This window comes from Aotus nancymaae, unplaced genomic scaffold (genome assembly GCF_030222135.1).
Source record: "Aotus nancymaae isolate 86718 unplaced genomic scaffold, 86718_ANA_hifiasm-v0.15.2.pri h1tg000040l, whole genome shotgun sequence".
In the NCBI taxonomy this organism is placed as follows: domain Eukaryota; kingdom Metazoa; phylum Chordata; class Mammalia; order Primates; family Aotidae; genus Aotus; species Aotus nancymaae.
In genome coordinates, this window is record NW_026988454.1 from 123,302,128 (window position 1) to 123,318,180 (window position 16,053).

Genomic DNA, 16,053 nt, shown 5'->3' on the forward strand with positions numbered 1-16,053 from the left:
TTTGTTCTTTTTGAGTTAGTCTTGCTTTGGTCATCCAGGCTCCTTTTTTTGGTTCCATATGAATTTTAGGATTTTTTTTTTCTAGTTCTGTGAAGAATTATGGTGGTATTTTGATGGGAATTGCATTGAATTTGTAGATTGCTTTTGGCAGTATGGTCATTTTCAATATATTGATTCCACCCATCCATAGCATGGGATGTGTTTCCATTTGTTTGTGTTGTCTACAATTTCTTTCAGCAGTGTTTTGTAGTTTTCCTTTTAGAGGTCTTTCACTGGCGTGATTAGGTGTATTCCTAAATATTTTACTTCTTTTCCAGCTACTATAAAAGGGGTTAAGTTCTTGATTTGATTCTCAGCTTGGTCATTCTTGGTGTATAGCAGAACTATTGATTTGTGTATGTTAATTTTGTATCCTGAAACTTTGCTGAATTCATTAATAAGTTCTAGGAGCTTTTTGGAGGAGTCTTTAGGGTTTTTGAGTTATACAATCGTATCATCAGCAAACAGCAACAGTTTGACTTCCTTTTTACTAATTTGGATGCCCTTTATTTCTTCCTCTTGTCAATTATGGAGCTCTTAATCAATTTACATGTTCCTCTCCCTCCTTAGAGGATCCTAGACATAATTTAAACTTTTCCTAAATGTCTAAAAGTCTGTATAATTTGGGGAATTAAAAATTTTAAATGCACTTTGAAATTAACTAAATCTTGCCGAGCACAGTGGCTCATGCCTGTAATCCCAACACTTTGGGAGGCAGGGGTGGGAGGATTGCTTGAGCCTAGGAGTTAGAAGCTGTAGTGACCTATGACTGCACCACCACTGTACTCCAGCCTGGGCAACAGAGTGAGCCCCTGTTTCCAAGAAAAAAAAATCTACAAACATTAACTAAATCCAAACATCTTTTGATGTGTTAATTCCTGTTATAACATTATGCATAGATGGTAATCTAGGCTTAAATTGGTACTTTCAAGGATGCTGCATTTTCCATTTTCAAGGGTAGGGGACTGGGAAACACTGTGAGAAAGTTATCCCAATTTCATAATAAAATATCTCTCCTTATAACCATCACAGTCTGTCTGGTCTTACTTCTGCCTTTTCAGAACGTACCGTACATGTTTAATTTCTTATAAAATGCCATCAAGTATTTGAGAATATGAACTTCTAAATCCACTTTTCCACCAGATCAAAAATCTACATCTACATTCCTTGAATAGCATCGTTCATATACTTGGCCTATTTTTCTCTGAATCATTCATTTCCCATTGGTTTATAGAAGCTCTTTCTATGTTATGGAAACTAGCTCTTTGTTATATATGCTGATAAAATTTTCTTCCAAAAGGTCATTTATCTTTTAACTTTGTTTATGTGGGCAGGGAAGGGTTGCCATATGGAAATTACTAATTTTTTTTTATGTAGTCAAATCTGTTGGTTTTTCTTTTGTGGCTTCTGGGTTTGGCATCTTGCGTAAGAAGATATTAAAACAGTCATACAGTGTATTATGATTCACTTATAGTTTTTGTTTTGTTTTCCACAAATTTTTTTAAACAAGCTTCTTTTTTTTTTAATTGCATTTTAGGTTTGGGGGTACATGTGAAGAACATGCAAGCTTGTTGCATAGGTACACACATGGCAGTGTGATTTGCTGCCTTCCTCCCCTTCACCTATATCTGGCATTTCTCCCCATGCTATCTCTCCCCAACTCCTCATGCCCCACTGTCGCTCCCCTATTTCCCCCCAACAGACCCTTTGAAACCAACGAGAATGAAGACACAACATACCAGAATCACTGGGACACATTTAAAGCAGTCTCTAGAGGAAAATATATAGCAATAAGTGCCCACATGAGAAGCAAGGAGAGATCTAAAATGGACACCCTATCATCAAAATTGAAAGAGCTAGAGGAGCAAGATCAAAAAAACTCAAAACCTAGCAGAAGACAAGAAATAACTAAGATCAGAGCAGAACTGAAGGAGATAGAGACACAAAAAAACCCTCAAAAATCAATAAATCCAGGAGCTGGTTTTTCAAAAAGATTAACAAAATAGACCACTAGCCAGATTAATAAAAAGAAAAGAGAGAATAACCAAATAGATGCAATAAAAAACAATAAAGGGGATATCACCACAGATGCCACAGAAATTCAAACCATCATCAGAGATTATTATGAACAACTCTATGCACAAAAACTAGGAAACCTGGAAGAAATGGATAAATTCCTGGACACTTGCATCCTCCCAAGCCTAAACCAGGAAGAAGTTGAAACCCTGAATAGACCAATAACAAGGTCTGAAGTTGAGGCAGGAATTAAGAGCCTACCACCCAAAAAAAGCCCAGGTCCAGATGGGTTCACAGCCGAATTCCACCAGACATACAAAAAGGAGCTGGTACCATTCCTTCTGAAACTATTCCAAATAATTCAAAAAGAGGGAATCCTTCCCAAATCATTTTATGAGACCAACATCATCCTGATACCAAAACCCGGCAGAGACTCAACAAGAAAAGAAAACTTCAGGCCAATATCCATGATGAACATAGATGCAAAAATCTTCAATAAAATACTGGCAAGCTGATTGCAACAGCACATCAAAAAGCTTATTCACCATGATCAAGTAGGATTCATCCCGGGGATGTAAGGCTGGTTCAACATATGCAAGTCTATAAACGTAATTCACCATATAAACAGAACCAAAGACAAAAACCACATGATTATCTCAATTGATGCAGAGAAGTCCTTTGACAAAATTCAACAGCCCTTTATGCTAAAAACCCTCAATAAACTAGGTATTTACGGAATGTATCTCAAAATAATAAAAGCTATTTATGACAAACCAACAGTCAATATCATACTGAATGGGCAAAAACTGAAAGCATTCCCTTTGAAATCTGGCACTAGACAAGGATGCCCTGTCTCGCCACTCCTATTCAATATAGTATTGGCAGTTCTAGCCAGAGCAATTAGGCAAGAAAAACAAATAAAGGGTATTCAAATAGGAAAGGAGGAAGTCAAATTGTCTCTATTTGCAGACGACAGGATTGTATATCTAGAAGACCCCATCGTCTCAGCCCAAACTCTCCTGAAACTGATAAGCAACTTCAGCAAAGTCTCAGGATACAGAATCAATGTACAAAAATCACAAGCATTCCTATACACCAATAACAGACTTAAAGAGAGCCAAATCAAGAATGAACTGCCATTCACAATTACTACAAAGAGAATAAAATACCTAGGAATACAACTAACAAGGAATGTAAAGGACCTCTTCAAGGAGAACTACAAACCACAGCTCAACGAAATAAGAGAGGACACAAACAGATGGAGAAACATTCCATGCTCATGGTTAGGAAGAATCAATATTGTGAAAATGGCCATACTGCCCAAAGTAATTTACAGATTCAACGTTATCCCCATCAAGCTACCAATGACCTTCACGGAACTGGAAAATAACACCTTAAACTTCATATGGAACCAAAAGAGAGCCCACATAGCCAAGTCAATTCTAAGCAAAAAGAACAAAGCGGGAGGCATCACACTACCAGACTTCAAACTATACTACAAGGCTACAGTAATCAAAACAGCATGGTACTGGTACCAAAACAGAGATATAGACCAATGGAACAGAACAGAGGCCTCGGAGGCAACACAACATATCTACAACCATCCGATCCTTGACAAACCTGACAAAAATAAGCAATGGGGAAAGGATTCCCTGTTTAATAAATGGTGTTGGGAAAACTAGCTAGCCATATGCAGAAAGCAGAAACTGGACCCCTTCCTGACAGCTTACACTAAAATTAACTCCAAATGGATTAAAGATTTAAACATAAGACCTAACACCATAAAAACCCTAGAAGAAAATCTAGGCAAAACCATTCAGGACATAGGTGTAGGCAAGGACCTCATGACCGAAACACCAAAAGCATTGGCAACAAAAGCCAAAATAGACAAATGGGACCTAATCAAAATCCACAGCTTCTGCACGGCGAAAGAAACAGTCATTAGAGTGAATTGGCAACCAACAGAATGGGAAAAAAAATTTGCAGTTTATTCATCTGACAAAGGACTGATATCCACAATTTACAAAGAACTAACACAGATTTACAAGAAAAAAGCCCATTCAAAAGTGGGTGAAGGATATGAACAGACACTTTATGAAAGAAGACATACATGAGGCCAACAAACATATGAAAAAATGCTCATCATCACTGGTCATTAGAGAAATGCAAATCAAAACTACATTGAGATACCATCTCATGCCAGTCAGAATGGCGATCATTAAAAAATCTGGAGACAACAGATGCTGGAGAGGATGTGGAGAAATAGGAACACTTTTACACTGTTGGTGGGAGTGTAAATTAGTTCAACCATTGTGGAAGACAGTGTGGTGATTCCTCAAGGATGTAGAAATAGAAATTCTATTTGACCCAACAATCCTATTACTGGGTATGTATCCAAAGGATTATAAATCGTTCTACTATAAGGACACATGCACACGAGTGTTCATTGCAGCACAGTTTACAATAGCAAAGACCTGGAACCAACCCAAATGCCCATCGATGATAGACTGGACAGGGAAAATGTGGCACATATACACCATGGAATATTATGCAGCCATCAAAAACAATGAGTTCGTGTCCTTTGTAGGGACATGGATGAACCTGGAAACCATCATTCTCAGCAAACTGACACAAGAACAGAAAATCAAACTCCGCATGTTCTCACTCATAGGTGGGTGTTAAACAATAAGAACACATGGACACAGGGAGGGGAGCACCACATACCAGGAAAGAAGCTTCTTTTACTCAACAGGTTTTTAAGATCCACCCATGTCATTGCATGTATCAACAGTAATACTCCAGTTACATTCCACTGTATGAGTGTCCCACAAATTTTTTATTTTCCATTTTGATTAATCCAGCATTTGGTGATTACTATTAAGGCCACTGTAAACATACTTATATAAGTCTTTTTCAGGGATATGTTATTCATTTTTCTCAGATGTATACAGAGGAGTGGAAATGCTGGCTACCACAAGGTAGCTAGCTATATACTTCATTTTATAAGAAGTCGCTAAATGGTTTTCTAAATTTCTACCATGTTACACTCCCACCAGGATAGTATGAGAGCATCAATTCTCTGCAACTTCATTTTAATGTTAAAAAGTCTTTTTAAATGTTAGCCATTTAGTGAGTGAGCAGTAATACCTCACTGTGGTTTTATCTTACATTTCCCTGGTATTAATAACTAGTGATGTGAAATATGTGAAATGCCTCCTCACATGCTTATTTCGATCATCTTTGTAATGTTGATATGATTTGTCTCTGTGTTCCCACACAAATCTCATCTTGAATTGTAGCTCCCATAATTCGTACATGTTGTGGGAGGGACCTGGTGGGAGATCATTTGAATCATGGGGGCGGTTTCCCCCATACTGTTCTCGTGGTAGTGAATAAGTCTCAGGAGATCTGATGGTTTTATCAGGGGTTTCCACTTTTCATCTTCCTCATTTTCTCTTGCCTCTGCCATGTAAGAAGGGCCTTTTGCCTCCTGCCGTGATTCTGAGGCCTCCCCAGCCATGTGAAATTGTAAGTCCAATTAAACCTCTTTTTCTTCCCAGTCTCGGATATGTCTTTATCAGCAGCGTAAAAACAGACTAATACACTTGTCCAAATTTTTGGCACATTTTTAAAAATTGAGTTATCTTTTTATTACTTATTTGCTGGAAGTCTTTATATATTCCAGGTACAAGTTATTTGATACATGTTCTGCAAATATTGTCTCCCAGTCTGTAGCTCGCCTTTTCATTTTTCTTAGGGTGTCTTTTCAAATGAAGATATTTTAAATGTTTCTGAACTTTAGTTTGTCAAATTTTCTTTTATGATTAATTATTTTTGCATCACATCTAAGAACTCTTCGCCTATACAGAGATTACGAAGACAGTCTCCTATGGTTTCTCGAAGAAACTTTTTAGTTCTAGCTTTTGTATATATGTCTACAATTCATCTCGGATTAACTTTTATGTATGACAAGAGGTCAAGATTAAGATATATTTTAGACGTAATGTTTTAAGATCTCTCCCGTTTCCTGCATTGATTCTCTTTAATTAGAGGTTATTTGCTGCAATTGCTGAACTTCGTTTCCTTCTTTCAGATGGTTAAATCCCTTTATATCAAATTATTTTCCTTTGTTTGCTCATTTTTATGAAAGATCTATATTCTTTGACATAATAATTGGAAAGGGTCTCCCCAGCCACTGTGTAGGACAGGGCTTGACTCCCTCAGTGGGTTACAACCTCCCTTCCTTTACCATAGTGGGTAGCTACAAGAGTTATCCGGTGGGCAATTACCCATTTCAGTCCTCTAGTGACACCTGGAAGCAAACTCTGTGGCCTGCACTTTAGACCCTAGGGGAGTCCTCCAATTTTTACCACTCCAACTGCACAGCCCTCCTCCTGACATAGTTCTAAAAAGGTAAAACTGAAAACGCTTTTCTGCACCTCCTGCCTGGTCAAGATTTTTTCCCCTCATCCTCACACAACTGAAGATTTTCTTGTCTAGTTCTGCCGTCCTGTGCTGATGAACTAGAGATCTAGGGGGTGGTTCGTAGACTCCTCTTTCTGTTTAGGGCAATTATGTAATATCTGATTTTCTTTCACAGTGTTTATAGTGTATGTTGGAGCCCCGCATAATTTTAACATATGTTATTTTCCTATCACTGCTTTTCTTACTGCCAGAAAAAAATTGACTGTAGAGCTGAAGGCTTGCCACTGTGATACTGATATGAAAAAGCCTAGTCTGAACTTCTTTGACAGCACAGACAACTCCATTGATCGACCACGAGGTACTTATTTAGTGTCTAGCACTCTGGCTCTTTACTGTGTCTTTTCCCTCTCTCTTTTATGAAAAGTATCAACAATTTAAACACTGGGGATAAATGATGGCTATTCCTGATTCTTCATTCTTTCATTCTCACCTCATATTGTTACGGTTTCTTCCTTGAAGTGAGAAATACCTTAAAATTGATTTTAAGTGATCCACAAAGAAGAATGATTTTTCTCTAGAGCCAAAAATAGGCTGAGTTTCAAACCAGATTCAGGAAGAAAGTCAAAGGAGACTCTTCTTCCCTTTACTTTTAGAGACAAAATACAATGGCTAGGATGCACGTGAAACTACTAGTCCAGATGCAATTGTTCGAGTCAATTCACCTGTTCGATCTGTTTGTACCATATCATCAACACGTCCTCTAGCTGATGAACAGTTTCTGAATTGCTGGCTGCAGCAGTCACTTCTTCAAAGGTGCACAGTTTGGAAAAATCAATATTGTCTATTGTCTTTAGCTTCACTGTTCCCTCAATACTTATTCTAGCACCTAAAAAGGAAACAAAATCAAGACATTTAATACTAATTTACATATTAAATATTTTAAATATTAATAAATATTAAAAATATTTAATATTAAGTGTTTAATGTCAATGTGTTAAATGTCAATGTACTTTTAAGGTCTAATTGCTTAAATGTTAAAGATCTAATACTTTACATAAATATAATTCTAATTAATCATTAGATTATGAGTTAATTTATTGATAAAATTATACATTTTAATAATATGAAAAAATTAAAGTATCAATTTTAAAGAGTTCATAATAAAGTATATATATTTTAATATGGTAAAAATTTTCATTAAGATTATAGGAAGAGATTCCTCATGCTATAATATAAAATTTAAAAGAAAATATATCTGCCAGGCGCGGTGGCTCACGCCTGTAATCCCAGCACTTTGGGAGGCCAAGGCGGGCAAATCACGAGGTCAAGAGATCAAGACCATCCTGGCCAACATGGTGAAACCCTGTCTACTAAAAATACAAAAATTAGCTGGACATGGTGGCACGCACCTGTAGGCCCAGCTACTCGGGAGGCTGAGGCAGGAGAATTGCTTGAACCCGGTAGGCAGAGGTTGCAGTGGGCCGAATCACGCCACTGCACTCCAGCCTGGTGCCTGGTGACGGAGTGAGACTCCGTCTCAAAAAAAAAAGAAAATATATCTTACTCCAGCAAAGATCCCCAAAAATGAGTTCTAGTGATTTCATTTCTTACTTCTAAGTCTCATAATTACTTTGATTAACATCTTTTTAGAAACTTTTTCTCTAATGTTTATAAAATATCTTAATTTGCTCCTTTTTGCAATTTGCTAAACATTAAATTTTATACTTACCATCTAAAAATGAAAGGTATCTGTTGATGGTTTCAGTGAAAATATGTTTTTCAGATTCTCCCTGGTTGGACTGGTTTAAAGCACCCCAGTTGTTTGTTGCAAGAACAGCTGGTAGAAATATATTTGCCAACATATCCCTAATTCCATTTAAGAGTCCTTTCGATGCATCCAGAACAGTAAATAGCACTTCCTGAAAGAGTGGAGTTTAAATGTTATTTTACATGCTAATCCCACTAAAGAACTGAAAATCATAACCTATTTTATATTGCAATAAACATAAACAACTAATACATTTTATATAACTATTAGGGAATCTTAAGTGGATGAACCTTAGAGTTCTAAAGTCAACAAACTTATATTCTGCCCCCACTTTAGTTATTCCCATATTTGCTCATTAAAGTGATGCTTTATTCGGTGCTTTTATTTCTGCATAGGAAAGGAGCAATAGCCTGGAGCCTATTCAAGGTGAGGTACATGGAACCAAACCTCCGTAAAGAAAATCTCAGTGGAAAGTTGCCCTGTCCATGAATTGTATTTTTTTCTGTTGAAAAGCCCTTGCCCAGAAGTTTGGTGGAATAAATCACCAGCCATAAGAAACCAAAAGCCCACCAGCCATGCATGACATTTCAATTAATACATCTTAAGTGACTTGGAAATCCCAAGCCAAAAAAATTTAGATTAAAAAATTTGTCTAAGGCCACAAAAAATTGACTGCTGGTTTTTTAACTGCGAATGTGTGGCAATAAAGTATACAATGACTCATACAGTTTGGTGTCATTGTCTTGATTTGTGTTAAAGAATCAGTAGTTTTTCCAACCATTGCTTCTGCACCATCAGTCAAATGTCAACATGGTGAAAAGGGCAACTAGCATCTTAGTATTAAGATGAAAATAGGCTTGGCTTTAAGAACCACAGGTATATTACATGGCTCACCTGTGATTACATTTACTTCATTATAATGATGTAAACAAATATTTAGCTAAGTGAAATAGAATATAACTATGTTGGAAGAATAGACAGATGGATAAACAAGGGTCGGAGGGTAAAAACAGCACTAAATTATCACCTTCCAGAGAGAAGAGAGAAAAGTCCTCAGAAAATGTCTTTTTTTTTTTTTCTTTGAGACGAAGTCTCACTCTGTAGCCCAAGCTGAAGTGCAGGGGCGTGTTCTCGGCTCACTGCAACCTCTGCCTCGGGGGCTCAAGCAATTCTCATGCCTCAGCCTCCTGAGTAGCTGGGACCTCAGGAGCATGCCATCATACCCCGCCAATTTTTTGTATTTTAGTAGAGACAGGGTTTCACCCTGTTTCCCTGGGTGGTCTCGAACTCCTGAGCTCAGGCAATCTGCCCACCTCAGCCTCCCAAAGTGCTGGGATTACAGGTGTAAGCGACCGCACCTGGCCACAGATAATGTCTAAACTGACAAAAAGGGCAATCAGAGCATATTGTTTAGAGATATACAGGTAAATAAAAGAATCCATTAAAAGGGCTTTATAGCTGCTTCTGGAGAATAGGATAGAAGTCAGTTTTTCAGTTATGAAAGGCTTATACTATTTCATAAAAGGACCTTTTCTCCTTTTATATGCACATATAACTGAGCTAAAACAAAAGCTAAATTATAAAAATAAATGGATTAAATCATGGATAAGTTGAAGAAAGAATTAATGAAATGGAAGATACGTTGAGGAAACATCCATACATAGAGGCATCATGGTGAAACTACAGGATTTTGAAGACAAAGAGCAAAAGCAAACAAAGAAAAAAAGACAGATTACCTATGAATTACACTAACAGGAGTGCTCTCATCATCCACAAGAAATACCATGAAATATTTACAAGGGGTGAGGGAAAAATAACTGCCAACCTAGAATCTTAAACCAATCTAAACAAGCTCTCTTCAAGCAGTCTCTTATCGTGTACAGAAAAGGAACAAGATTAGACTTCAGTTCCCTTTCCTATTGTAAAAGGTATTAAGACTCTCTAAGAATAACAAAGAGAACTAATATTTGTTGAGAGCCTACTGTATGTCAGGCAATATAATAATAATTTACTTATAATTTAGTGTCACTACAGTCCTTCCAGGTGTTTATTATTATTCCCAATTTAAGAATGTAGAGACCTAAGTCTCGGAAAGAATGAGCAACTTTCCAGAGGATACACTTAAATGATTAGTCAGTGGAGAAGCTAAGAAGCAAATTTGGGTCTATCTGGCTAAAATTCTTGCTTTTCCTATTCCATCATCTTCCCTTCCCAGAGCTAGGTTAGCGATGTCCAGGCTCTAGGACAACTCTCCCTTCTTTTAAAACCATAAAAGAGTTAAAATATTGAGTGAAGAGGAAGTTGAATAAAGTAACTAATACTTTGTATCAACAAAATTAAATGTGTTCCTAGTGAATGGGAGGATAAAAATTATTTGCGCACCATCAAGAAATGAAATTTTCATGAAATTAAAAGCAGTATCTAAAGTATCAATATAACTAAGGTCTGTTATAGTCAATCCCTCAGTTTCTTTGAATATATGAATACGTTTATTTTCTTGAACTCAATTCAGTCCTATATTTAAAAGAGGGAAGCAAGTAAAGCCTAAGTACAACTATGAAAATACATTCAATGTTTATCCATTTGGGGACATTTTTAAACATACCTCTTGAATAGTTTTAACATTTATGGCAACATCATTACGACAACGAACAAAAAATATACACAGTCCTTTTAGTTTATCTGGGGCTGCATTGTCTATATACAATTTCATCATTTTTGCCCCTTTAGTTGCTCCAGGAATAGTTCGACCACATTCTGAAAACAAAAGTCAAGAACTTAGCATATGATCACATAACTAATCAAATGAGATAAACTACTGTGGCTCTTACACTAGTGTTTCCTGTTTTACTTTGTTGTAAGAAGTTTCCAATATGATCATAGAATAGTTTTTTGGGGGGTCTACTAGAAGATGTCAATAACTGCATCTTTTTTTTTTTTTAAGATGGAGTCTTGCTCTGTTGCCCAGGCTGGAGTGCAGTGGTGTGATCTCAGCTCACTGCAACCTTCACCTCCCTGGTTCAAGCCATTCTCCTGCCTCAGCCTCCCGAGTAGCTGGGACTACAGGCACACACCATCACACCGGGCTAATTTTTGCATTTTTTTAGTAGAGATGGGGTTTCACTATGTTGACCAGGCTGGCCTCAAACTCCTGACCTCAGGTGATTCACCCGCCTCGGCCTCCCAAAGCGCGGGGATTACAGGTGTAAGCCACTATACCCAGCATCTTTTTTTACTTTGTTGAGACAGAGTCTCGCTGTATCTCCCAGCCTTGACTGCAGTGGCACAATCTCGGCTCACTGCAACCTCTGCCTCCCAGGTTCAAGCAATTCTCATGCCTCAGCCTCCCAAGTAGCTGGGATTACAAGCATGTACCACCATGCCTGGCTAATTTTTGTATTTTTAGTAGAAACGGGGTTTTACCATGTTGGCCAGCCTGGTCTCGAACTTCTGACCTAGTGATCTGCCCGCCTCAGCCTCCCACTGTGCTGGGATTACAGGCATGAGCTACAAGCCTGGCCAATAATTGCATTATAAATTGCAGCCTCCTCTGGGTACCTTTCCCAGAACTCTGCATTTCACTTTTTTTGGTCTGGTCTCAGGGCCTTATACAAGCTGTTCTCCTATCCCATCCCCAACCTTTTACCTACCAAATTCCTACTCACCTTTCAGATCTCAGCTGAAATGCCACCATCTCAGGAAACCTTCACTGACTCCCCAAGAAGGTCCAGTTCCTGTACTAAATACACTCATTGTATCTACCTCATATTAAATCCTTCCTTGAACTAATTTCAGTGAAAATTAAACATTTAATTATCAATCTTGCTTTGGTTAGAAAAACTATTAAAAATATGAGAATTATGTTAGATAGTGGTTGCAATATAAATTTGCAAAAATCAACAGCCTTCTATTTGCAACAATAACCAATTTAAAATGTAATAAAAGAAATAGAAAATCTTCCAGGTACAGTAACTCACGCCTATAATCCCAGCACTTTGGGAGGCCAGGGCGGGAGGATTGCCTGAACCCAGGAGTTTGAGACCTACCTGGGCAACATAGTAAGACCTTATCTCTACAAATAATGTTTAAACATTAGCCTGGTGTGGTGGTGTGTGCCTATAGTCCCAAGTACTCTGGAAGCTGAGGCGGGAGAATCACTTGAGCCTGGAAGATAGAGACTGCAATAAGCCATGATCATACTACTGCACTCCAGCCTAGGCAACCTAGTGAGACCCCATCAAAAGAAAGAGAGAAAAAGAGAGAAAGAGAGAAGACAGAGAGCGAGAGCAGGTGGGAAAATCCACATCACAAAGCCACAGAAATATTTTGTCTGCCTAGCCTTTCTTTTTGGGAGGTTGGGAGAGTCCTCCTGCCCTGTGATTCTGGAGAATACCAGTGCCAAGTCTCTGTAGAAGTGGGCATGTAGAATTAGACTGATTAGACTCTGCGAGAATGAATGGAGACACACAAAGAAAAAAAGGGATTTGAGAGATGGAAATCTACTGATGAATCTTAAAGAAACTGCCTGAAATCTGTGGAAATGCTCCATTCTTGTCCTTCCCAAGGCCTGATTGTTCAACTAGTTCTAAATTTTGTTATCCAACTTTCCCCTCCCAAAAGAGGGTTCTTTTGCTTGTAGCCAAAGAACCCCGATACATGGTATGTAGCAGTATAAGAGCCCAAATGCCCATGCATAGAGGCTGCACAGGTTTTACTACCCTCCCCTTTTTCCTTGGTAAGAGAACTTGACTTTGTCCCATTGTGTACATCCCTAGAAAGAAAACTGCACTCTCAGCCTCCCTGGCCCCCAGGGTAGCCATGTGACACAGTTCTGGCTGGTAAGACATAAGACAAGCTTGAGTTTTCCTGATGAAGAGGAAAGATGTGGCCATCAATAGGGAATGATTTCTAAAAATCACACTGCAAGCTGTATAATGGAATGTTATACTATTCAGAATTATTTGAATGAAGTAAATCTTTATGGGATGACATAGAAAAATGTCTAGGCTACACTGTCAAATGCAAACATCAAGTCAATAATAAAATGTATTATCAAACTACATTTTTAACTGATAATAAGCATTTGTATGTTAACACATGCATATAAGAAAGAAATGTGTCCGGATGTGGTGGTTCATGCCTATAATCCCAGCACTTTGGGAGGCCGAGGTGGGCAGATCACCTGAGGTCAGGAGTTCAAGACCAGCCTGGCAAACATGCTGAAACCCCGTCCTTACTAAAAATGCAAAACATTAGCCAGACGTGGTGGTGTGTGCCTGTAATCCCAGCTACTGGGTAGGCTGAAGCAGGAGAATCATTTGAACCTGGGAGGTGGAGGCTGCAGTGGGCCGAAATCACACCATTGCACTCCAGCCTGGGTGACAGAGTAAGATGCTGCCTCAACAACAACAACAAAAAGAGAAAGAAAGAAAAGAAGGAAGAAAGGAAAGAAATGTAGATGAATATTTACCAAACTGATAAATGTACTACCTTTGTAAGTAGCAAAAATAATGATTAAAAATATGTGTACCCTCTGCTCTGACAATTCCCCTTCTGAGAATTCTTCCTAAAATTTATTCCTAATCCACATAGATTTGTATTCAGTGATATTCACTAAAGCATTGTTTCAGAAAGCAAGAAGTTGTAAACAACCTAAATTCTACTGAGAGATCAGTTTTGAAAATTATAGTTAATCAGCCTAACAAAATAAAATGCAAATGTTAACATTTTAATTGGATAAATGTATTTATTGGCATAAAGAAGACGATATTATCAAATTTAAACAGCCACTATAGAATGATATGTAGAATTGGATCCCATTTTTGTAAAATATATATATAAACCAGTTATAGAGAAATATTCATTAAGGAGTTAACAGTCCTTTCTTCAACTGAGTGGAACTGTGAATCATTTGTATTTTGCTTCTAATTATAGATATTTTATCTTTCTATAATTTTCAGCTATTGTTTTAATTTTTAACAAGTTATAAAAATGTAGACTACACAATAATCCTCCCACAATAAGAACTGTGAGAGACAGAAAATCCATGAAGCCAACCTAGTCACTAATTGCGAGTTTACATATTTTGTCCAAGAATCAAGACTTTATATTAAACAATTAGAGGAAGGTAGAAGAACACAATCAAGAGCTATATATACAATGGATGATGTAAACGAGACAGGAATCTGAGAACAGTGATGGATGTGGATTGGAACACCCTGGGAAGGACTCTGCAGGAGGTGTTGTGAGGGAGGGATAGGGTATGCTGAGTGGAGAGAAGAAAGGCAATCTGAAAGAGCCAGGAGACCAGAGAAGGGCAAAGAAATAACTCTGGTATACAGAAAACAATGAAAAGGGGCTTGAAGGGAGCAGCAAATTTACATCTGGAAGAGTGGAAGATCAAACTAGACAAGTACTGTGTATCCAGATGACAGCAGGCCTTGAATAAATGAGATCTGGACCCAATCCAATAAATATCAGAACAATAAAAGATATACTTGGCAGGAATAAACAGTACAAATTTCAGAGGGAGAATCTGATTACAGAGATACTGGTTTTCAATCTGAAACACCAGGGAAGGCCTAGCCTAAGGCAGCATCGGAACAAAGTGAGAAAGAACCAACGGGAGGGATGTGTTGAAGGTAAGTCCACAGGACTTTGATGATGAGTAGTCTAAGACCAAATGGGTAACCTACATATCTAGTCATTAAAACAAAGGTTTAACAAGCTGGTAGCGTGTTAATTATTTCAGGCAGAATATGCACCATAGGGAAAACCAGCGATTCCAAATGACAGCTGCAGCAGGCACAAGATGCTGAGACAGGACCACGGCGGGCAGCAGCTGCGGGGCTCTGGAGTGGTTTCACAACCACTTATAATTATCTGGACAAAATGGCTCCACCTGTTTCGGGAACAATGCAATTAAATTCTAATGAAAATGTGTATTCCCAGTAGAGGTCAATGATTTCTACAAGGATGTTTTCTCCTTAAGACATTATAGCAAGGCCTGAAATATATATTTGGGCTGAGAATGTATTGTTCTTAAGACACTGCATTTCTTATATGTAAACTTCTGGTAAAATTTTCTTTATAAATGAAGGATTATCTATGTATAAGAGAAAAAATATGCTGCACTTTAACGTTCATTAACTAATTACTGGCATATTGCCTTCATAAAATTCTTACCAATACCAGGTACATCTCCTTCTTGGTACAAAAATTTCAGTGTCTTACAACCATCTTTCACAAAAAACTTAGCAAATGCTTCCAGCTGTTAAATAAAAGAGAAAATGAGAATCAATAAAATGACTAAGGAAAAATCCTCAGTGTTTTGTAGATGCAGAAGATGAAGCTCAAAGAATTTATTCAAGGTACACAGAGGCAAGATTAGAACCCAAACTAATTTAACTCCAAAATCACTGTGCAATATAGGTTGAATTCTATTTCTGAACCTACATTAATGACCTACATATATAGTTTTGGGCAGCCACTTACCTGACCCTGCCCCACAGAATCACAGAGAGGTAAATAGGTGAGTCCAACTGGAGGTAAATATTTAATAAAAGATATATTATTAACATAAACACTTCTTAAAAGATTACTTGGGGAACAGAAAACTTGCCTTATTGTCTGTTTTATTGATAAATTATTTGAGCGATTATGTTTTTAGCTGTTGTAATTTGACCCATATTATAGTAAAACTAAAGTAAAAACAAATTATTATATTGAGATTCTTCCATATTTATGAGCATGAAGTTTTTATTCAATTACTTAGGAGTCAGTGTAATATCTTAGTAAATAGAAAA

General features: G+C 37.6%; 1 protein-coding gene across 1 annotated transcript in view; it reads right to left on the minus strand.

Annotated features, from left to right (window-relative positions):
- DNAH8 (dynein axonemal heavy chain 8) overlaps nucleotides 1–16,053 on the minus strand; it is a 338,863-nt gene that overhangs the window by 306,708 nt on the left and 16,102 nt on the right. The window contains exons 3-6 of the mRNA XM_064360442.1: nucleotides 15,434–15,518; nucleotides 10,854–11,005; nucleotides 8,210–8,399; nucleotides 7,203–7,366 (exon numbers count right to left, since the gene is read on the minus strand). Coding sequence (XP_064216512.1) covers nucleotides 7,203–7,366; nucleotides 8,210–8,399; nucleotides 10,854–11,005; nucleotides 15,434–15,518 — 591 coding nt within the window. The remainder of the gene's footprint in view (nucleotides 1–7,202; nucleotides 7,367–8,209; nucleotides 8,400–10,853; nucleotides 11,006–15,433; nucleotides 15,519–16,053) is intronic.